General features: G+C 48.0%; 1 protein-coding gene across 1 annotated transcript in view; it reads left to right on the forward strand.

The window, feature by feature from the left end:
• The window catches only part of kcnq3 (potassium voltage-gated channel, KQT-like subfamily, member 3), a gene marked incomplete at both ends in the record, with an annotated part of 80,585 nt that extends 56,624 nt beyond the window's left edge, over positions 1–23,961 (forward strand). The window contains 13 exons of the mRNA XM_083928067.1: positions 420–546; positions 849–1,021; positions 2,360–2,533; positions 4,044–4,154; positions 5,652–5,747; positions 5,843–5,937; positions 7,418–7,444; positions 14,476–14,675; positions 17,967–18,072; positions 20,844–20,975; positions 21,071–21,163; positions 21,885–21,972; positions 23,263–23,961. Of these exons, the coding sequence (XP_083784193.1) occupies positions 420–546; positions 849–1,021; positions 2,360–2,533; positions 4,044–4,154; positions 5,652–5,747; positions 5,843–5,937; positions 7,418–7,444; positions 14,476–14,675; positions 17,967–18,072; positions 20,844–20,975; positions 21,071–21,163; positions 21,885–21,972; positions 23,263–23,961 (2,121 nt within the window). The remainder of the gene's footprint in view (positions 1–419; positions 547–848; positions 1,022–2,359; positions 2,534–4,043; positions 4,155–5,651; positions 5,748–5,842; positions 5,938–7,417; positions 7,445–14,475; positions 14,676–17,966; positions 18,073–20,843; positions 20,976–21,070; positions 21,164–21,884; positions 21,973–23,262) is intronic.
• Positions 23,962–24,596: the final 635 nt, after the last annotated feature.

A 24,596-nucleotide genomic window follows, 5' to 3' on the forward strand; every position in this document is an offset into this window, starting at 1 on the left:
GGGCCCATAAAGTCAGACTGAAATTTAGCTGCAAAAGGATTAAAAATAGAAGTAAAAGGAACAAAGAGAGAAACAAAATCACGACATAGAAACTTACAGTGACTAACAATAGATGTAAAACCAGCAAAAAAAGATGCAAAATGACTACAAATAGATGCAAAACCACCATAAATAGATGCAAAATGACTAAAAATAGATGCAAAACCACCACAAAAAGATGCAAAATGACTAAAAATAGATGAAAACCACCACAAAAAGATGCTAAATGACTAAAAATAGACTGAATTTGAGTGTCTTGTTCCTACGTAGACAGATGAGGGGCCCATTGGGTCAGGATGCATTCATATATATAAATAAAAATATATATAAATACCACCATTCCCTGCTCATGCTGCTACTTTGTTTTTTTTTTCCAACAGGAAACTTTCGCCATCTTCATCTTCGGGGCAGAGTTTGCGTTGAGGATCTGGGCGGCAGGATGCTGCTGTCGCTACAAAGGCTGGAGGGGGAGGCTCAAGTTCGCACGCAAACCTCTCTGCATTCTGGGTAAACGGACTAAAAACACACATATAAAGATCACTGTGACTTTAGTAACATGTCTGAAACTCCGAGGGAACTTAATGTTCAGTGTCGCTGCTGTGAAGCGGCTCCTCGTGTGTTCCAGCGTGATCTTATTAAAGCCTTTCAGTGACGTGTTTCATGTTTAATCAGCTTTCATTAGCAGATAATTCCACATTCATCGTTCCACACAGAAGACGTAATGACTGCGTCGTGTCAGCCTCATTACGGAGCTGATAAAAGCCTCGCGCGGAGGATCTCTGATGGATCTCGTGTCTCCTCTGTCTCAGACATCTTTGTCCTGATTGCCTCGGTGCCGGTGGTGGCGGTGCGTAACCAGGGTAATGTGCTGGCCACGTCCCTGCGCAGCCTGCGCTTCCTGCAGATCCTGCGGATGCTGCGCATGGACCGGAGAGGGGGGACCTGGAAGCTGCTGGGCTCCGCCATCTACGCTCACAGTAAGGTAGGAACGGACCCGGCTGGTGTTAGATCAACAAACACGATCAGCTGTTTCTACGTGCTTCCTCACGAAGCTCAGGGTTTAGCAGGAATGACCCCCGATCCAACGGGGGCTCGGTCTTTTAGAGGAGAAGACCCCCCATCCAGACAGACCGGGTCACATGGTCACAGACCGGGTCACAAGGTCACAGACAGGGTCACGAGGTCACAGACAGAACGAGCTAAGCCTTGGTTGTGTGACGTCTTTAGACCAAACAAAACACGCCTCAGACGTTACAACCAAGGTCTCTAAAACAGGGTCCACATAGGCCACGGTCTCTAACACAGGGTCCACACAGGCCAAGGTCTCTAAAACAGGGTCCACACAGGCCAAGGTCTCTAACACAGGGTCCACACAGGCCAAGGTCTCTAACACAGGGTCCACACAGGCCAAGGTCTCTAACACAGGGTCCACACAGGCCAAGGTCTCTAAAACAGGGTCCACACAGGCCAAGGTCTCTAAAACAGGGTCCACACAGGCCAAGGTCTCTAAAACAGGGTCCACACAGGCCAAGGTCTCTAAAACAGGGTCCACACAGGCCAAGGTCTCTAACACAGGGTCCACACAGACCAAGGTCTCTAGAACAGGGTCCACACAGACCAAGGTCTCTAACACAGGGTCCACACAGGCCAAGGTCTCTAAAACAGGGTCCACACAGGCCAAGGTCTCTAAAACAGGGTCCACACAGGCCAAGGTCTCTAAAACAGGGTCCACACAGGCCAAGGTCTTTAAAGCAGGGTCCACACAGGCCAAGGTCTCTAACACAGGGTCCACATAGGCCAAGGTCTCTAAAACAGGGTCCACACAGGCCAAGGTCTCTAAAACAGGGTCCACACAGGCCAAGGTCTCTAACACAGGGTCCACACAGGCCAAGGTCTCTAACACAGGGTCCACACAGGCCAAGGTCTCTAAAACAGGGTCCACACAGGCCAAGGTCTCTAACACAGGGTCCACACAGGCCAAGGTCTCTAAAACAGGGTCCACACAGGCCAAGGTCTCTAACACAGGGTCCACACAGGCCAAGGTCTCTAACACAGGGTCCACACAGGCCAAGGTCTCTAACACAGGGTCCACACAGGCCAAGGTCTCTAACACAGGGTCCACACAGGCCAAGGTCTCTAACACAGTGTGTGTGTGTTTGTGTGTGTGTGTGTGTGTGTGTGTGTGTGTGTGTGTGTGTGTGTGTGTGTGTGTGTGTGTGTGTGTGTGTGTGTGTGTGTGTGTGTGTGTGTGTGTGTGTGTGTGTGTGTGTGTGTGTGTGTGTGTGTGTGTATGTGTGTGTGTGTGTGTGTGTGTGTGTAGGAGCTGATCACAGCCTGGTACATCGGCTTCCTGTCTCTGATCCTGGCGTCTTTCCTCGTCTACCTGGTGGAGAAGGACGACGTCTCCATGGACGTGTCCGACCCCGACAACCCCACCGCTCAGCCCAAACCGCAGGACTTCGACACCTACGCCGACGCCCTGTGGTGGGGGCTGGTACGTTACATCGCATCATGTCCCGACCTTTAAATCCACTTCTCTGGGGGTTTTGCGTCTATTTTAGTCGTTTTGTCACGTTTTTGTGGTGTTTTGTGTCTGTTTTTAGTTGTTTCATCACTTTTTTGTGGAGTTTTCATCTTTCTTTACTAAAACATAAAAAAAGGCTGCAGATGTGCATGTGTTCCTTCTCTCCAGATGTGTAACGTTGAACCTTTCCAGTGCAGCTCCTTGTTCTTGTCGTGGTGTTTCTTCTGTTTGATTCTTTGGTCACAGCCACGGTGACAAACAGCTCTTTACCTTCAGACACAGATCATCTGCTGAAAGCTCCTGTCCTCCATCTTTCTTTGGGGCGTTTTTGGGGAGGGGTGGATTCAGTGTGTCTGCAGAGACTGGTAGCATGGATGCTCATGTGTGTTAACAGAAAAGTAGACTTGGATGAGCTTTATACTCGCGGGCCAGCTCTCACAGAACCTGGATATTATCACCGGGCCAGATTTGGCCCACGGGCCCGAGTTTGACACCCCTGATCGAATCTAATGTAACCATTCACACCACATTTACACACCTATGCGCTGCACGGGGAGCAATTCGGGGTTAAGTGTCTTGCCCAAGGACACTTCAAGATGCGGACCAGGGGCTCGAACCGCTCATCTCGCAAATGGAGGCCAACCCACTCCTCCACTGAGCCACAGCCGCCCCTTAAAGTTATTAAATGACTTGTGAATTAGATTTGTTTTTGCTACGAGCTTGAATTTCCTCCTGTCGGTTGAGATAACCTCAGAGATCGCTGTGGATTTGGCCGTAGCTCGGCGCACAGATTGCAATAAATCAACTAATAACATTCTGGCAGCGATGCGTTCGAGGGACTCCTGCCAAAACACAATTATCAGTTTTCAGCCACTGATGTCGTGCTGCATTCATGTGCCGTTGGGGAGCGTTAACTTCAAAGTCAGCTGCTGAACAACATGATATCATGTCGGAGAATCCAATCTGGAAGACAGGAAGTACAAACGTCAGTGAGGCCCCTGCAGTTTGCTGTGGAGGTGTCCAGTGTTGGCAGAGCTGGGTGCTCTGATGAACGCCTCCCAGCCAGGGAAGCACTGTTTCCTCATTAAGGAGACCGTCCTTCAACCACGGGAACCACAGTTCAAGTTCTATGACAGCAAGCGTCTGAAGTGTCCTTGAGCAACACACTCAGTCTTCAACAGCTAGATGATGTTGTAACCCTTTGAAACGCCGAGCCGCCCTTCAGCGGATCGATGCAGAAGGTCACGGAGACGAGTAACAGACGAGTTTCTTAACACAACGTCCGAACATGAGCTGCAACTTCATCTGATTCCTGCCGGGGAAATGTTTGATTGTGTAGTTTTTGGTTTAGAAGACGTCATCGGTGATTTCTGATGGTCTCCGAAGTCATTCCACTGCTAACTAAGCTATGTAGCTACATGCTAACGTCAACCTTGCAGACTCAGGCTGGTAACTTTCCTGTGTTTTGTCTCCTTTGCAGATCACTCTGACCACCATCGGTTACGGGGACAAAACCCCAAAGACCTGGGCTGGGAGACTGTTAGCCGGCACCTTTGCTTTGATCGGAGTGTCCTTCTTCGCTTTGCCTGCAGTGGGTACACGTTCCTGTACAGTACAATCATGTTGTGTTTGTTATTTTTGTCTTTTGTGTGTGTGTTCATCTGCACACACTGCTCACATTTCGCCCGACCTCCAACGGCACAGCGGGGCGACGGGAAACAACGCGTTGCGCGTCATCTCCGATGCTCTGTTCCACGTGGGTTTCCTCCACACATGGAAGTCAAACACTGCTCAGAACGCCGTTATTTGAAAGGACAGTTCGAAGAGTGACCGGAAACAGAACCCGGGCTGCTGCGTCCAGGACTTCCAGTCTCTGTACATGGGGCGCCTGATGGCTCAGTGGTTAGAGCGGGCACCCAAAATGTGTCTTCAATGTAAGGGTGCTTTCACACTAGGGACCCTGGACCTTTACGGGGCACGATTGGCCTCAAAGTCCTTGATCATTTGGTTAATCTGGGAACAGTTCAGATTATATTTTTGGCCTTTTCATGCCGTTGTTTCAAAGGACAGTTTGAAAAGTGACAGGAAACAGAACCCGTGCTGCCGCTCCCAGGACTTCCAGCCTCTGTACATGGGCGCCTGATGGCTCAGTGGTTAGAGCGGGCACCCCAAATGTGTCTTCAATGTAAGGGTGCTTTCACACTAGGGACCCTGGACCTTTACGGGGCACGATTGGCCTCAAAGTCCCTGATCATTTGGTTAATCTGGGCAACAGTTCAGATTATATTTTTGGCCTTTTCATGCCGTTGTTTCAAAGGACAGTTTGAAAAGTGACAGGAAACAGAACCCGTGCTGCCGCTCCCAGGACTTCCAGCCTCTGTACATGGGCGCCTGATGGCTCAGTGGTTTTAGCGGGCACCCCAAATGTGTCTTCAATTAAAGGTCGCTTTCACACTAGGAACCCTGGACCGTTACCAGGCACGATTGGCCTCAAAGTCCTTGATCATTTGGTTAATCTGGGGAGCAGTTCAGATTATATTTTTGGCCTTTTCATGCCGTTGTTTCAAAGGACAGTTTGAAGAGTGACAGGAAAGAGAACCAGGGCTGCTGCGTCCAGCACTTCCAGCCTCTGTACATGGGGCGCCTGATGGCTCAGTGGTTTTAGCGGGCACCCCATGTGTCTTCAATGTAAGGTGCTTCCACACCAGGGACTCTGGCCCGTTACCGGGCACGATTGGCTTCAAAGTCCCTGATCATTTAGTTAATCTCGGGAACAGTTCAGGCGCCCCCGAGCACGGAACGATGCAAGTCTGAACACAACTTACCAAAACAAACACGATGACGTCCATTCTGTCCAAAATATCGGGGTAAATGACCACGAAAGGATCGCTCTGGTCTACTGAAGGAACTGAAACCTCCGCCTCCTTGAAACAATCGTTCTCGGGAACTGAATGGAGACAACAGGTCCTAATGTGAAAGCACCCTTAGACGATTATGTACGCGGCATTCAAGGTCTAAATAAGATATATGTGTGATGAACGGTGCTGTCGTGGTCATTCGTGCGGCTCACTGTGCTTTGTTGCTGCAGGGGATTCTGGGTTCAGGCCTGGCTCTGAAGGTCCAGGAGCAGCACAGACAGAAGCACTTTGAGAAGCGCAGACATCCGGCCGCCGGGCTCATCCAGGTGAGAAACCAGCAACCTCCTCGCACCATCGCTCCAGCTGTTGTGTCCATTTCAACCGCGACATTATTTCTGCTGTTTTGTTTTCTCACCTCAAGTCTGCCTGGCGATATTATTCCACCAATCCAATCAGGGAAGACCTTATTGCCACGTGGAGATTTTATGAAACTATCATCTCTCTTCCCTGTTTCAGGTGAGTGACAACGCATGCGTGCTCCTCTTTCACAGTCCTCCGCGCACCGCTGGACATTTTAGAGACGTGATCTTTGTTTTGTGTTCGTTCTTTGTTGAAGCGAATAAAGATGCGACTTACTCAAAGGAACAAAAACAATAACACTGAAGCTTTATTGAAGATTTAACACGGTTGATGGACTTTATTTGGCTTCCCAGTCAAAACACGGAGGATCTTTTACAGGGACTTTTTATAATTATGCACAAAACAACTATTATGGCTTTGAATTATAAAGCGTCTTTCTCAGAGCTTAAGGCGCTTTACAGAGTCCAGGTTCCATTCATTCACACAGACCGGGCTGAACATATAAAAGCACACACTTCAAACTGAGTCCATCACCTCTCTGTCTCACATAGAAAAAATAATACTTATATATAAGCCTGTGAATGTTCTCGTGTGTCCAGGTCGTCGTTCTTCTCAAAGCAATTTCAGTCAAAAGCAACTGGACTTGGTTATTAGTCAGGAAGACGTTTCACCTCTCATCCAAGAGGCTTCATCAGTTCATGTACGCATCTGACCAGGACCAGGACCAGGACCAGGACCAGGCTGGGACTGGACCAGGACCAGGACCAGGCTGGGAATGGACCAGGACCAGGACCAGGACCAGGACCAGGCTGGGACTGGTCCAACTAACTGGTGTGGAGATCCAGGTATTTAACCTCTCACAAGGCCGATGATGTCACTGGAACCCTTCGTGCGACAGTCGTTGGAGTCAACGACTCAAGGAGTCCTCAAAGAACAACTTTTCACAAACGTCCACCTGTGACGCCAACGACTGTCGTTAAGACTCAATAGAGCACTAACCAAGTCCAGACCTACTTCCACCAACGACTGTCACTCTAACGACGCAGCAAAAAGGGTCCCAGTGACATCATCGACCTTGTGAGAGGTTAAATACCTGGATCTCCACACCAGTTAGTTGGACCAGTCCCAGCCTGGTCCTGGTCCTGGTCCTGGTCCAGTCCCAGCCTGGTCCTGGTCCTGGTCCTGGTCCAGTCCCAGCCTGGTCCTGGTCCTGGTCCTGGTCCTGGTCCTGGTCCAGTCCCAGCCTGTTCCTGGTCCTGGTCCTGGTCCAGTCCCAGCCTGGTCCTGGTCCTGGTCCTGGTCCTGGTCCAGTCCCAGCCTGGCCCTGGTCCTGGTCCTGGTCCTGGTCAGATGTGTACATGAACTGATGAAGCCTCTTGGATGAGAGGTGAAACGTCTTCCTGACAAATAACCAAGTCCAGTTGCTTTGGACTTAAATTGCCTCGAGGACTCATTTACATATAAACTTTAAGACTTATAATCTCTATCTTTTGCCCCAGCATGAGTTTATTTCATAGATTTTTGACACACACCTTAGTGGAAGTGTGTTTAAGTTTGTCTTCTGACTTCTAAAGATTGTTGAAGGATATTTAATGCGAGTTGTTAACCGCTGTACTTTTCTCTCTCCCGTCCACAGGAAGGATCACTTGGAGGTCATGGCGAGGTAGGTCACCGTTGTTTGATCTCCAGCAGGGGCCCCGTTAATCACACAGAGCCGTGCCTGATGGCGCTTTAATTAGCCGGAAAGACTAATGAAGGTTTCCTAGAATACCCCCGCTGTCCGCTCTTAAATAGCTTCCTATATTAATTCAAACGTCGAATAAATCTCTCGGCTAATGTGGTAAATATGGGAATGACGATATAAAGCTCCAGCTCCCCCCGCTCTTTTATCGCGCTGCCTTCTACTTCGATGGCATTTGGAGAGATTTTTCCTAGAAACCTATTAGTGAGTCCATTAGTTTTGTTTCAATTATGAATGACGGTTCAGATGGAGTAATTAGGGCCCAGGCGGGGCTCTTTGGGTTTTGATGGTTGTCTCTTTTTCTCCGTCGTGTGGAGGGATTTTAACGAGTCTCTGAAGCCAAACATGTCGTGAAAATGTCACCGACTTGTGAAAGAAATGTGTCTCATCCTCATAAGCTGCTGAAAGGATGTACGTTTATTGCAGAGTAATCAATACACGGTTATTTCTGGTGTGACTGAACATCTGAGCCGTGTCCAGAGGAACTTTAAATACAGCCTGAAGCCGTGACAGGGTCATTTCATATGGGATCAAACTTGGATTTGATTCATTTAAAAGCCCATAGAAAGAGTTTGTGAACTCGCAGTGGTTATGTTTGACGTTACGTTACGCCGTGACGCATGGGACTCGAAGCCCAGTCGCCATGGTGAAAGTCCGCTGTGGGTTTGACACCGCAACCTGCCTCTTTACTTGAAGTCTGGCCTAATCCTGGAGCTCTTGCTCTGAGCGTTGAGTGCAGGGGTAGGCATTTCTGGTCCTGGAGGGCCACTATCCTGCGTGTTTTAGGTTTCTCTCTGCTCCTGGAGCCACTGTCCTGCGTGTTTTAGGTTTCTCTCTGCTCCTGGAGCCACTGTCCTGCATGTTTTAGGTTTCTCTCTGCTCCTGGAGCCACTGTCCTGCATGTTTTAGTTTCTCTCTGCTCCTGGAGCCACTATCCTGCGTGTTTTAGGTTTCTCTCTGCTCCTGGAGCCACTGTCCTGCGTGTTTTAGGTTTCTCTCTGCTCCTGGAGCCACTGTCCTGCGTGTTTTAGGTTTCTCTCTGCTCCTGGAGCCACTGTCCTGCATGTTTTAGGTTTCTCTCTGCTCCTGGAGCCACTGTCCTGCATGTTTTAGTTTCTCTCTGCTCCTGGAGCCACTATCCTGCGTGTTTTAGGTTTCTCTCTGCTCCTGGAGCCACTGTCCTGCGTGTTTTAGGTTTCTCTCTGCTCCTGGAGCCACTGTCCTGCATGTTTTAGGTTTCTCTCTGCTCCTGGAGCCACTGTCCTGCATGTTTTAGTTTCTCTCTGCTCCTGGAGCCACTGTCCTGCATGTTTTAGGTTTCTCTCTGCTCCTGGAGCCACTGTCCTGCGTGTTTTAGGTTTCTCTCTGCTCCTGGAGCCACTGTCCTGCGTGTTTTAGGTTTCTCTCTGCTCCTGGAGCCACTGTCCTGCATTTTTTAGGTTTCTCTCTGCTCCTGGAGCCACTATCCTGCATGTTTTAGGTTTCTCTCTGCTCCTGGAGCCACTGTCCTGCATGTTTTAGGTTTCTCTCTGCTCCTGGAGCCACTGTCCTGCGTGTTTTAGATTTCTCTCTGCTCCTGGAGCCACTGTCCTGCATGTTTTAGTTTCTCTCTGCTCCTGGAGCCACTGTCCTGCATGTTTTAGGTTTCTCTCTGCTCCTGGAGCCACTGTCCTGCGTGTTTTAGGTTTCTCTCTGCTCCTGGAGCCACTATCCTGCGTGTTTTAGGTTTCTCTCTGCTCCTGGAGCCACTGTCCTGCATGTTTTAGGTTCCTCTCTGCTCTAACACACCTGAGTCTAATGATGTGCTCATTATCAAGCAGCTGATGCTCGTCACAGTTTGGTTATTGTTAGACTCAGGTGTGTGAGGGTAGGGAGGAACCTAAAACATGCAGCACAGTGGCTCTCCAGGACCAGAATTGCCCACCCCTGGTCTAGTGTCACCGCGGACGGGTTTACAGTTGAACGGCCAGACGCACGAGCCACCTTGCCTTTTGCTACCCGCTGTCCCCGCCTGATTTTTAGACACCAAGGTCTTTTTGTGTCCTGGTTCTCGTCCTGTTGCCTGTTCACCAACTCTTGAGAGAAGTGAAAAAACTCCCCGGTCCAGTTGAGGTGTGCGTGATCGACATAAAGCCTTCACATCTCTGTCGCTCCCTCCCTCTCCGCGTCGGACCGTTGGTCTCTGGTTCCTACATAGCCTCATTACATTGGAGCGTTCTGCTCCGACGCCTCTTGGCCTCGACAATCCGGATCAAGTTACTGCTGCTAAAAGCTACAGAGCATCAACAGCAGGAGCCCCGATAGAGAGAGAGGGCAGGGGAGTTCGTACAGACACTACGACAACAGTGTTTGGTTTGTTGACTGAACTTTAAAGGGTCAGAAAAGACACGTAGGAGTCTCAGTCCACGCACGCAGTGTTGGTTTTATTTGTCCAGGTTTTAATGTTCAAAGACGCTATTGTTTCTAATTCATAGTTGCTAATAGTTCTTTGTTTTTTAAAGATTTGTGGCTTTATTCCCAAAAACCACCATTTTGTCACAGCCCTTTATCACATGCACCAACAGTAAACCCATCCGCGGTGATACTAGACGCTATGAGCAAGTGCTCCAGGATTAAGAGTGCCAAACTTTCACTTTGGACCTTCACTCAGGGGACCACGGTTCATGTCGCTCCTGGTTAATGTCCTGTGCATCTTCTGGTACTTATTATAACCCTACCTTAGGGCTAGTAAAATCACCGTCCACATGAAACCGCAAAATCCGCCTCCGTCAGCTGGTCACGTCTAGAGCGCTCCACAAGTCTCCATGGATACAAATGACCGTTAACCGTTGCACCGTTGCACCGTGTGACGTCAAACAATGTCGACAAGAAATCGCTGTTTTCCTCGGTTTTCCTGTCGACACCTGAAACTGGACTTTTCCAAAAAGTTCACCCTGGACTCAGCGATCCAGCTGCGGTTACGTGTGGATGAAAGGATGATGAAAAGTACCTGTGTTCGTGTGGACGGCCCCTTTATCTTTACTCAACACCTCAGTCGGTAACATTTGTTTGATCATATTCACTGAAGCCGACACTCAGCTCCAATAGAACAAAACAAATCATCCGGCACAAAAAAACGTGCACCTAGAGTCTGTTGCACGGAGTTCCTGTTGTTTGTTTTGCAGAAATCCACGGTGCCCGTATCATCCTGTCACAGGCACAAGCCTCAAGCTAGCATACGCTAAATGACGTTAGCAGTTGCTATCTATGAGTAAGTTAGCCACTCTACCTCCATGTAGCGTGTACTCCATGCTGTTTATTGATGAGAGAAGACACGGGCGCATTCACAGGAATCTGGTAAGCGCGCACTGACGAGCACTCGATGGGAGGGAGCGGAGGAGCTCGGTGGGAGAGGGGGAGGGGCGTGAGAGTTGTAAACTTTCTAAATTTCAAGTCAACTTGATCTGCCAGACTTGCTGACTGCAGCTTTAACCATAACCATGTGGCGTTGATGCCAGAACATAACCAGGTAGTTTAATGTGACTTCACAAAGAACTTGTTCCCCGTATTTTTATAACCGCGACCAGGAGCGTTATGTGTTTTACACACAGGGCTACCAAGGGCGTTGACAAATGACGCCAAAGGCTCCTGAGAAAACTGCTGTATGTGATGAGTTGGGACAGACAGGGTTTGTGACCTGTACTGCAGCCAGCCACCAGGGGGCGATCCAGATGTTCTGGCATCTTTATATTACGTTTATGAGTCGCAGCCCTGGTGCTTGTGTAGTTATCTGTAATATTAAGCACAGAGACAATTTAAGGGTAATGAAATGGCGTCGGGGAACGAAAGATAACAGGAAAGGACAAAGATGTAGAGACACACTGAAGGACGTAGAGAAAATAGAGACGGAGACGGCTAGAGAGGGTTTTAACTCCCTTGTAGGATCAGCGCTGGGAAATTAGCAGTCTGACATTATCTTGTTGCTCTGAGCGAAGAGGTGGACAACGGCCAGAGACTACAACAGCGCTGCCAGGTCCAACAAGAGGCCGATAAGCCACTTATACTGTGTGTGTGTGTGTGTGTGTGTGTGTGTGTGTTTGTGTGTGTGTGTGTGTGTGTGTGTTTGACTGTTATCTGTGGTGTTGTGTGGTCTATCAGCACAGCACTGAGAGAGAATAGTATCCCATCTGAGAGTCAATTTCCTCGCTATCATCGTGAAAACGTGTCTCAGACCTCTGGAGTGGAGACGGTTTGGTCAGATTAGTCGTCCCTCCCGTCGTCACGGAGTCAAACAAGACACATAACGGACAAAGAAGCTGTGATCCTTCGTCCCTGTTGGATCCAGACCCACTTGGCATTGAAATGTCAGTCACTTGTATACATCAAATAAACCTGAAAAGTCGTGTATTAACGGAGAAATCTAAGAGAGATGCTAACAGCCGGACGTGGCTAACAGTGATTAGCTCGGGGCAGCACGGTGAAGGCATTCAAAGGTCTTTTTTAACCACTAATGCTGCTGAAAATAACAGCAAACCTCTGCAGCAGCATGAGAAGAGTCCCTACACATACAACAAAGCGTCATCAGCGTAGTTAGTGAAAGAGTGTTTTAAAGACTTACCTACTGGCCCCTGTACCAGCTCCTCTCATAGTAAAGTCCATTACAGTGGAAGGAGCCCATTGGTGCTTTGTTTTGTGAGTACAGTGAGTAAGGTGGAGCTAACCCTCGTTTTAGGAAGTCTACGCATTCAATTGAACTATTTCAACTCTTTGTCCCTTACATCTCCAGCGCTGGATTACTGTTTGACTACTTTTAGCTAAATATTTCAACCTTTTATCCATTACTTCAAGCTTATTACGTTTAGCTAACTATCCAAACAATAAACTAGCAGATTAGTCGGCCCTCCCTTCGTCATGGAGTCAAACAAGACACATAACGTAACCTGTTTGATCCAGACGCACTTGACGTTGAAATGCCTGTTATCCGTGTGCCCCGACATACTTTGGATTTTAACTCTGCTGTCACAAGATATACCAGTCAGCCCCAGTTGGTTTAAGTCTGAACATGAGATTTGTTGACAGGAAGAACAATATAGAATATCAGCAGACGTTCCCTTTAAAGTGAAATGCCGGCTTAAAGCTAATTATGTTTAGCTAACTATCCAAACAATGAACTAGCCTACTTTTACGTTAGCTAACCATCATATTTTAACCATTTCTCCATTTTGCAACCTACTTATACTGTTTATGCATTTATTTAAAGTATCACAAGTATTTATTCGCTACTTTTAGCAATTTATTTCTCCCATTTATCGATATACTAACTGTTTAAACTTTGTACGTGTAAACCAATATGTGTGGCTGTGTCTTGGGAAAACGCAGGGCTGTGGGAGATAAGGAGCATCGTTGTTTTTCCTGTTGTGTCGCCTCGTTTACAGAGCGCCACGGGATAATCACCGGTAATTTTCTGCTCTTTATTCCGTCGAGGAGCAGCCAGAAAGAGATTCTCTCGTCCTTTAAAGCTTCCCATTCTGCAGCCTCTCAGCGCCGTAATCTGCCGTCCCTATTCTGCCCCGAGGCCACATAGAGGCTCATATTGTGTGTCCGCTGTGGGAGCAAAGTCGCTGAGAACGCTCCACGTTTCAGAGGCCCCGTTCGGGTCCGTTGTCGGCTCCGGTTACCCCACCTCTCTGCCTCCTCCAAGGCACACAGGAGTCTTATTTTACCCAGGGAGCTCTTGTCTTTGTGCTGCCAAATATTGTCAGCCGTCGGACAATAAAGGAGACCGATCTCTCGCAGCTCTTTGAGGCTTCCTCCTGCCAGGAGAGCAGCATTGTTAAGTCGAGGCAGCACACCGTGAAGACCTTAACTCCTCTGTGGGAGGGAAGTCAGATTCAAGAAAAGTTGTAGCTGAGGGCGCACTTACACTGTCCTTCCGTACCGGGCCAAACAGGTTATACGGGTAAAGTCTAGTTCCTTTGACCAGTGTGAGTGCAACCGTACCACGTCTAGGAGCGGCCCGGTTTCCGTCCATGGCCCGTTTGGGAGAGGTGGGCTTTTATAAAGCACGTTTGCACGTGTACGAGCATGAGCGTGCACACGTGTACGAGCATGAGCGTGCACACGTGTACGAGCATGAGCGTGCACACGTGTACGAGCACGAGGGCTACGGCGGTTCTGAGGTCATTTCCTGTGCGCCTGTTGGGACATAGAAAAAAGAAGGAGGGACCATGCACGGACATTTTAAACAATGGCGGCGAAAGGTTCACGTTGGTGTGATGCGGAGGTGGAGTGTTTACTGCAGATTTGGTCGATGAAAAGATTCAAAAACAGTCGACAAGACGCACAAAAACTCTGAGGTCTACGGAAAGATCTGGAAACAAAGCCACGCATCGCCATGACGTCATCAATGCGTGTGACGTGTTACGGCGTGATGACGTATAGGCAGCAAGAAGCATTCTCCGAGGCCCAGGTAGTGTGAGTACAAACGGGCCTGGAGGGGGGGACAAGGACCCTAAAGCACGGGGCACGGGACGGAGGCACAGTGGGAGTGCGCCCTAAGAGAGGGATTCCCTCAGAAGGTGCTGGTGTCGTACGGTGTGTCCTCAGAATGCAGGAACAAAAAAATGCTCCTAGAAATAGCAGGAAGTCACAAAATCCAGTGCCAACCTGCAGGTCAAAGAGCGTTTTGAGGATGTTCAGGTGCATTCAGAAGGATTTAAATTACAATATTTCAACTAATAACTACATCTTGAGTTCAAAGCTGTTCAAAAGTGGTGAAGCCTCAAGAACTTGTCAATGAAAATGAGTCTAATTTGATCCTAAATGCCTTTCAAAACAATGATTCTCAACATCGCCAACAGGACACGTGTTACAAGAAGTGACATTAACCATTGGGGCCATAAAAACGTTTAAACTTGACTTCATTCCTCATCCTCAATACGGTGTCTCTTCTCTTCTCTTCTCTTCCATTTTAGCCAAAAACTGAGTTTACTTGAGCGAGTCCGTCTTCCCAACGCACGGCCATCGATTGGGACGGGCAAGAGGCTCACGGGTCACGCCGACTCCATCGAGGAAAGTCCCTCCAAGGAGCCCAAACCTGCCGGCTTCAGTAACCGGGAACGCTTCCGCACCGCCTTCCGCATGAAGGCCTACACGCTCCGCCAGAGCTCTGAAGGTACGGACAGTACAGACCGCGGTCATGAGACAACAAAACGTCGGGTTTGATGTGAAAGTGTCAGGGTTTTAATTACTTAATGGAAAAAAAACTAAACATGGCAGCAGATACATTGGTACAACCATGGATTACAGAGGAAGTGCTATTGATAATGATGTTGAATAACATTTTAACATCGATAGGAAGGTTAAAAATAAATAAAAAATCCCATTTAAATGAATAAATTACATTAAAGTAAAGCAAACCGTCCATACAAGGGGAGTGAGCAGACCCAGTGGGGAAGTGTTTAAGAAAGTCTTACGATGTTTGTGCTTTCCTTCCATTTGTACCAACTTTAAACATTTTACATATATTTTAAATTCATTCAGGAAAAAATTTAAATCTGGGGATGATTTCAGAATAAATCAAACCCAATGTGAAGTTTTTTTTGGTTTTTATGTGGCAAAACAAAATGATCATATGGGCAGTCATAAAGAAAAGGAAAAATAAATTGTACAATAACAAAGTAAACTGAAAAATATAAATTCTGTTTACATATGTGAAAAGGAGCGGGAAGAAGAATAAACTTATTTGATTCCACCCTTTTTTAATTAACCCTGTCTTTAGAGATAGAAGCTGAAAATGAGGAGTTATTTAGCGTATTTTCCGCATTATAAGGAGCACCTTTAATGAACGTCTTATTTTGAAACTGTTTTCATATATAAGGGTCACCACATTATAAGGAGCATAGAACAGACGCTACAGTGGAGGCTGGGGTTACGTTCTGCATCCATTAGATGGAGCTGCTCTAAAGGGAACGTCAACAACACAGTCAGGGGAGGTCGTCTTGTTGCTTCCATTGATTGGTTCATGTTCAACTCTCTGGCTGCTGCTCTATTCCCGTGTTCGAATGCGTGACTAATGGCCTTGAGTTGAAACTCTGCGTCGTAAGCGTGTCTCTTAACCCTCCTGTTGTCTTCGGGTCAAAATGACGCCACTGTGTAAAAAAAAAAAAAAAAAAATCCCCTAAACGATATTTTTTTAACTTTAAATTTTATGACTTTTCCTCGATCGGCACCAACAGTAGAAAAAGTGAAATGTTGCTTTTAGTCACATTTCCATGTGAGCTGAACAAAAAAAGGTCCAAAGGTCGTCCTGGGGTCAAAATGACCCGTGAGGCACAAAGAGTTGAACTCAAGGTCACAGAGTTATTTACAAACCACAGAATGTTTCAATGTTTGAGTTGTTTTAATCAGAAGCAGACGTAACAAGACAGATCATGGGGTCTTCTCATGGACTGCTGTGCCTTTGATCCGTCTCAGATCAATGAGTAGCAGACGTGAACGAGACAGTAGCAGACGTAAACAACACACAGGTGTTATCGCAGACTGCAGAGATTATAAAGGTGCTGCAGACGACAGGGCACCGGATTCTGTCTGTGCTGAAGCCGTGAGTGTGTGTTACAACGCTGAAGAGGCTCTAGAGCGAGACGACTCTGATTCAGAAGAGGAAGTGGAGGATGCATCAGAAGAAGAAGATGGGGAGGACCCAGAGCATGATGAACCATCTTCAGAAGAAGAAGAAAACCCTGAAGCTGGAAGAGAGACATGGCAACATATCATGGTCCTCAGCAGCATATGACCAACACGGCAGGCACGCAGAACAAAACGTCATAAAGATGACCCCAGGACCCACAAGGTACGCCGTTTCTCATGCCCATGACATTGTCTCTACACTCTACCGGTTTATCACACCAGCAATAGAAAAAGAGCAAGCCAGCAAAATATGGGATCAAGTCTGTGGTGGCTTGCGATGCCAAATCAAGCTATGCTTGGAAAATGCAAGTCTATACCGGGAAGCCGACCAGTGGACGCCCAGAGAAGAACCAGGGGATGCGAGTTTTGTTTGATGTGACAGAGAGACTGAGGGGTCACAATCTGACATGTGACAGTTTCTTCACATCTTATGAACTCGGACAGCAGCTCCTGAAGAGGAAGATCACCATGGTTGGTACAGTTCGAAAGAACAAGCCTGAGCTCCCACCTGACTGCCCGCTGGCTCCTGGTAATCTTCCACAACATCATTGATGTTTCCTCCTACTAGATCCTAGATCAACCCGACCTGGATGTCTCATAAGCAGAACAAGAGGAGGGTGTTCCTGCAGCAGCTGGGAAAGGCACTTGTAATTCCACTCATTGAAAGAAGGAAGCATGTCCCCCGCACAGAAGCCTCAGCAGCAGTAGTCAAAGCTATTCAGAGTGCAGGAGCTCCTGATTAACCTGAGGATCCAGCTACCACAGCCACTTCCCCAGCTAGGGCAAGTAAGAGGAAGGGATGTGAGTTCTGCCCTCAAAAGAAGGACTGTAAAACACAGACTGTGTGCTGCAGGTGTAAGAAATACATCTGCAAAGGCTGCACACTTGCATTAGTTGAATTGGTTATGTTATTTTTCATATCTTGTATTATACATTGTCTTCAATTGTTCACTGGAGAAAGAAAAGAAAGACACTGAGTCATTGGGATGAATAAAAATGCATTCAAAACTCATTTTTGCACATTTTTTTTCTTTTCTTAAGCTATAGAAATGAAGTGAAGAGGGAAAACTCAGTTATTCACACACTTTGTGGTGAATGACAAGTTGTTTCTTCAAGCAAGATGAAATTTGGTCTTTAAATTCAATTAAGCTGCTTATATTAGGGGTTTAGTGAAGACGGGTCATTTTGACCCGGAGGACACGGGGTGTATACAGAAAATGAGGACAACAGGAGGGTTAACAGGAGCCATTTTGGGCTCTTTACACAAACACACACATGGAAATGAAACGGCACGCTTCACGCAGTCGTATATCTCAACATGCACGGGGGAAATAGAGTCGGCGGCTGCTCACCGTAGTTGGAGACCTGTTGTGGCTCAATATTGGTCCATATACAGTATAAGGAGCACCGGATTATAAGGAGCACTGTCGGCTTTGGAGACATGTGAAGGTTTTTAGGTGCAACTTATAGTGCGGAGAATACGTTACTTTGATCCAATCGTGGATCGAGGATTTGGATCGAGCCAAAATATCTGTGTTACCCTGCATGATAAAAACATATATGGCCTGTTGTCTTAATTTCACTTTCCCAGAGTGAACACATATTATCATCAATATTAAAGCACAGCCTCAGTAATTCTTTGAAAGGATTGATGTTGTTCATGATCTTGAACTGTGTTTCTCACATTTTGGGCGGTGTCGTCAACGTATTGACTGACTACGTTTTGTCTTACGGACAGTTCTTGCATCAGTGTTTGTTTGTGGTTTTTCTCCGTCAGATTCTGGAGCCCTGGGAGAACCAGCCTTAGAGGAGCGGGGCTTCCCCCCGGACATCCTCATGGAGGAGATGATCCCCACACTGAAACTGGTCATCAGAGCAGTCAGGTCAGGAACTTTAGCTGGAGCAGCGGGGGCAGGGTTGCAGTCGCTCTACCGCACGAAAAGAGAGCTGAGCCTGAAGGCAAAGCTCTCGATCTACCGGTCTATCTTGGTTCCTCCCCTCACCTGTGGTCCTGAAAGCTGGGTCAGGACCCAAAGAACCAGGTCCAGGTCCAAGCGTCTGAAATGTGTTTCCTCAGGAGGGGGTCTGGAGTCTCCCTTAGAGAGAGGGGGAGAAGTTCAGCATCCGTGAGGAACTCGGAGTAGAGCCGCTGCTCCTTTGCGTTGAAAGGAGCCAGTTGAGGTGGTTCAGGATCATCTGGTAAGGATGAACCCTGGGCGCCTCCCTAGGGAGGTGTTCCAGGCACGTCCAGCTGGGAGGAGGCCTCGGGGAAGACCCAGGACCAAGTGGAGAGATTAGATCTCCACACTGGCCTGGGAACGCCTCAGGATCCCCCAGTTAGAGCTGGTTAATGTGGCCCGGGAAAGGGAAGTTTGGGGTCCCCTGCTGGAGCTGCTGCCGCCGAGACCAGATCCAGGATAAGAGGCTGAAGATGAGATGAGATGAGATTTATCGATTAACTAACTGTCTAAACTTCTGTGCTTCCTTTCTAACGAGTTTGCACCCACATAAGTGTTAAAGCTGACATTATTTTAATCAAATCATAATTTCAAATATTTTTTATTAGTTAAGCTGCGCCACGATCTTTCCAAGTACTCACATGTTGGGAATCAATTGCCTAACTTTACACCAAATCTTAACTTAAATTTGTTTTTGGTACATCCTGTTCGAAAACATCCATCTTCAGCCTCTTGTCCCTGTCGGGGTCGCGGGGGGCTGGAGCCGATCCCAGCTGACATCGGGCGTGAGGCGGGGTCCACCCTGGACAGGACGCCAGTCTATCACAGGACACATAGAGACGAACAGAGACAGACAACCATTCACACCTACGGGTGATTTAGAGTCATCAATGAACCGAACACCTGCACGTCTTTGGACTGTGGGAGGAAACCGGAGAACCCGGAGAAAACCCACGCAGACACGGGGACAACATGCAAACTCCACACAGAAGGGCCCCCCTTCTTGCTGTGAGGCGACGGTGCTAACCACTACACCACCGTGTCGTCCTTTTAAAAATGGTTATTCAAAGCACGATTTAATATCTGAGAAAGCATTTAAAGTTTATTTCTTGGCAGTTTGAAATGCTACATACACGGTGGGATTGGTTCATAAAACTATGGTCGTGGATGCAGCAGGGTGACCTCACTCACGCTCACAGGACAGTGTGCTGGTAAACCTACAGGCCACACAGCTGACATAATGCATGAACTCAATCTAGTGTGAGCACCTGTGAGATGAGTGATTAACCCTGTGAAAGTGCTGCTTCCTTCCACGCCATTCTTTCAGGTCTGAATGGGATTCTCAGACCTGTCGGGTTTTAGTTTCAGGAGCCAAGACTTTAATAACAAACAGAAACCTCGTGCAGCAGCCGCTGAATCCGCAGAGAGTTCAAGTCGACTCAAAGTGGGACAAAAGGTGGAGCTCAGTGGGTGGCAGGGTGGACGCCAGGTTTGATTTGACTTTTTAGAGAACGGAAAGATGACGGGTTTGATCCTAGGTACAACAAAAGTTGTGTGGGGAGTGCAAACCAGAGTCTTTGCTCCCAGAAATAAGTGTGTGAAGTGTGAAGGTCCTGCTCTAACAAAGGGCGCACTCATTTATTGAACTTAAAAAAGGCGTCTCCAGCAACAGGGAGCTGCCTGTGGACGCCTGTTTGTGAATAATGACGGGAAAATGAAAACGCATCAGCTCACATCAGCTGATAAGATGTGTCGGACTGTCCCTAGTTCTTGTCGTGTAAACAAAAGTGTAGTGCGGTAATCAGTCTGAGTCTATCGTGTGTACGTAACAGTAATGCGTCAATACTCCAGCCGAGCGCTCGCAGAACAAAGTGCCTTTAAGAGCCGAGTGATCAGGACGAGACCAGCTCGCTCCCAACTACGGTACGGAGCGTGGAGGCTGTGAAGGGAACGCGCCGCTGTTCGGACGCTTCACGCGGTTCGGAGGCAGATATTTCAGAGGTGTACTAGATTTTTTTGGTTTCGTAATGCGTTCTGGTCATGGTTTGGAATAACGCTCATATCGTCAAGACGTTAGTCAAGGCTAAGCTTTAAAGTTCTGGGGGAAACCCTGGATGTCCTCTGGGTTTATTTCATCACAATACTCATTTGAGTTGTTCCTAATAAAAACCAAATCAATGCAAGTTAAAAAAGATAAGTTTTAAACAAACCCACAGTTTTTATTTAAAGGTATTGAGATGCCATTGTTTTGGGGCGGCAGTAGGTCAGTCCTGGGAACTGGAGGGTCGCAGGATCGAGTCCCTGTGTGGACCATGAATGGAGCGTGGACTGGTGGCTGAAGAGGTGCCAGTTCATCTCCTGGGCACTGCAGAGGTGCTGTTGAGCAAGGCACCGAACCTTCAACTGCTCGGGGCGCCGGTCACTGGCAGCCCCCTCGCTCTGACATCTCTACATTAATTGCATGTATATAGGTCCTGTGTTTGTGTGTGTGTGTGTGTGTGTGTGTGTGTGTGTGTGTGTGTGTGTGTGTGAGTGTGTGTGTGAGTGTGTGTGTGTGTGTGTGTGTGTGTGTGTGTAACCTGAATAATAACAGAGTGAAAAAATTGAATTTCCCCTTTATTTTAATAAAGTAATTCTTCTTCTTCTTCTTCTTCTTGTTTTGCCAACTTTGCTGACTGAACCTCTTTGTCTCACAGGATCATGCAATTCCTCTTGAACAAGAAGCGGTTTAAGGAAACTCTGAGGCCATACGACGTCAAAGACGTGATCGAGCAGTACTCTGCCGGACACCTGGACATGCTCTGTAGAATCAAATACCTCCAGACAAGGTCAGCGACCGGACTGCAGACGAGGGGAGGGTGTGTTTGAGTGAAGGAAATATGTCTTCAGCCTTCAAACTCATTCCTGTTTCTCTTCCTTTAAGGATCGACATGATCCTGGCCCCTGGACCCCCCCTGACCCCGAAGAAGAAGACTCAGAAAACGCCCTTTGCCTACCCGCCCAGTCAGTCACCCAGGTACGGTCGCTCTGTTCAAAGAGAGCCCATCGTGAACAGAGTTATAAGATTATATTGCAATACTGAACTGATGAAGAAATAATGCTAACTCTATGTATTGTGTTTCTTTATCATATGTACTGTATTAGGGGTGTGCATCTGTCCCTATGATACATTCAGGGACCATGTCATTGTGTTTATGACTTTCCAAAAAAGACCAACTAACATATTTACCATGTGACCGAAGACATGACTTTAACTCCACTGTGAGATCTGAGGTGCTGGGACTAAAAACAGGCTGTGGATGAGTAAACGCAGACGCAAAATGACCAAAAATAGATGCAGCATGACGATAATTGGATGCAAAATGACAAAACATTCATGCTAAAAGACTAAAAAAAGTTGAAAAATTACAAAAATAGATTTAAAATGACAAAGTATTGATGCAAAATGACTTTAATTGGATGCAAAAGACAAAGAAAGATGCAAAATGACTAAAAAAAGGCGCAAAATGACTAAAGATGGATGCAAAATGACTAAAAAAAGATTCAAAATGACTTTAATTGGACACAAAATGACAAAAATGGATGCGAAATGACAAAACATTGATGCAAAAAGACTAAAAATAGATGTAAAATGAGAAAGTATTGATGCTAAATTACTAATTGGACGCAAAATGACTAAAGATGGATGCAAACTGACAAAGGTACATGCAAAATGACTAAAAATGTCTGTGTTCCAGGCACGAGTCCTACCTCGCCAAAGCCGCCTCCATGCCAGATCCCGAAGACTTCAGCATGATGGGTAGATTTGTGAGGGTGGAGAGACAGGTGAGGAGTGCAACAACCGTTCAGGTGTTCTCATGTACCAAAGGCACCCGCGGGTGAAAACGACAAAATATTCGATCAGATGTGCCTTTTTCGTTTAGACGGTGACAGCGTTTTTGGGGCTTTAAACCCCCAAAAAAGAGTGTAAATGTAAAAACATAAAGAGTTAGACCCCCCTCCAGAGTGGAAATGCTAAAGGCTCCAGCGTTGTGTTTGCGTGTAAAGGTAAAAACACTAAAGTGAGCTCTGATCTGCTCCAGCGTTGTGTTTGCGTGTAAAGGTAAAAACACTAAAGTGAGCTCTGATCTGCTCCAGCGTTGTGTTTGCGTGTAAAGGTAAAAACACTAAAGTGAGCTCTGATCTGCTCCAGCGTTGTGTTTGCGTGTAAAGGTAAAAACACTAAAGTGAGCTCTGATCTGCTCCAGCGTTGTGTTTGCGTGTAAAGGTAGAAACACTAAAGTGAGCTCTGATCTGCTCCAGCGTTGTGTTTGCGTGTAAAGGTAAAAACACTAACGTGAGCTCTGATCTGCTCCAGCGTTGTGTTTGCGTGTAAAGGTAAAAACACTGAAGTGAGCTCTGATCTGCTCCAGCGTTGTGTTTGCGTGTAAAGGTAAAAACACTAAAGCGAGCTCTGATCTGCTCACGCTGGCTCTCGTGGCGTACGTGTTTCCGTAACATCCGTGTGCAGAGTTCAGGTGAACAACAACAAACACGTGGGACTGTTTCCATCAGTGGGACATTCAAGTGTCCTGGGTGGAGCCGAGGCGGTGGGAGGCTGCAGACCGTGCTGCAGATCCCTGTCACGCTGTACGGCGTCCTGCTTCTCCGCTGTTAGGGAGAGAAGGAGGAGGACGTTTCCCAGCATGCACCAGCTCTGGGTGCTGTTGTGTGGCAGTGCTTCACCTACACACCTGACATGCACACTACATCCAATTTACACACTTTTGCGTAACCGTGTGCACGCAGACTTCCCCGCAAAGATGCTCGACTACACGCGGAGTAAAGAGTGAGAACGCAACGCCACTTTAGTGTTTCCTCTCTACATCGTCTTCGTCTAAACGGTCCTAAACTATTTGAATCTGAATGCAGCTCAGTTTGATTCAGATGGAGATTTAACTGAGGACCGGGTGCTGGTTCACGTTCTTTCCTGGAGTTAATCATCCAAAAAGAGTTCCTACGGCTCTGAAACTCGGTCTCATCTGCGAAAAACGTTAAAAAACATTCTACGAATATTAAACTCTGGAGTGATTTCCTTAGAAACAGCCGGTGATCAGTAACGTGTCTCTGTCTCAGGTGGAGGACATGGAGAAGAAGTTGGACTTCCTGGTGGACATGCACATCCAGCACACTGAGCACCTGCAGGTGGACTCTGCCGGCGCCGCCCACATGACCCTGGAGACCTGCGCCCCCGCGGGGAACGGGGAGGTCCGGCGGGTTTTCCTCAACTACGCTGAGGCGTTCCCGCACATGGCCTACCAGATGCCCGTCAGCAAGGTGAATCCGTGTTCAGGCCGAGGACGAGGAGGTGGCGAGGGGACGGGGTTGTCCGGTGGAAGTCACGCACATCCAGACCGCCAACCCCCTCTGTCACACCTCCACCAACGCCACCCTCCAGCTGCCATCCCCACCTACACCGAGCGCCCCACAGTGTTGCCCATCAGCTCCCTGCAGGACTTGTCAGTGGGGCCGGGCAGGACCACAGGGGGGCGGGGGGCCGAGTCGCCGCTCTCCCTGCTATCGGTGAACCACGAGGAGCTGGAGCGCTCGCTGAGCGGCTTCAGCATCTCTGGGGAGCGGGAGGACGGGGAGGACTTGTCGATGGGAGCTGGGGGGGCGACCGGGGACGCCAGCTGGACGAGACCCAGACCTAGCTACCTTGCAGAGGGGGAGACAGACACGGACACAGACCCCTTCACGCCCAGCGGGGGGCCCCTGCCGCTCTCTTCCACAGGGGAGGGGTTCGGGGACGCCGTGTGGAACACGCCACCCTGAGAGGTGCTTGTGTGACCGCAGCAAAATCCACAACTATGAGACCTTAAATCCAACCCATGCCTCGGAAAACCCAAAACCGTTTGGGTCAAAGCCACGCCTCCGGACCGTTTTTGAGGAAAAGTGGGTCAGATCCGCTGCGAGGTCGTGAGCGAGGTCGTGATCAACCTTCAGAGGCCGACGGCGATCTCACCCACCGACCGCCGTCCACACAGAGAACGCCACGGCACCGAGAGCGCCCAGAACAAACCGAGGGAACACAGATTTGTAAAGTAAAACTCTGTACAGCGCAGCTCAACGTTAGCTCAACGTTAGCTCAACGTTAGCTCAACTAAAAAAAAACACGAATATATACGTACTATATACACCCGAAAGCTTTATCGCTGCAAAGCCGACGCACTGCATGTGACGCATGCGATTCTTAGTGTAGACGACGTTCAGGATATCAGGAACAGAAGAAGCGACTGAATGGAAACACACACCTGCTATGCCATTTTGTAACACTTATTTTTTATATGAGGACATTTTCATGTTGTTTTGCATGGTTTGCATGATGATGCACCGCTGTAGGGGCGACGGCGGCGGGCGCCGGGCGACGGGTGGAGGGTGGGAAAGTCTTCTGTCTCTGTGTTGTTCGT

Source organism: Echiichthys vipera (assembly GCF_963691815.1).
Source record: "Echiichthys vipera genome assembly, chromosome: 15".
NCBI lineage: Eukaryota > Metazoa > Chordata > Actinopteri > Perciformes > Trachinidae > Echiichthys > Echiichthys vipera.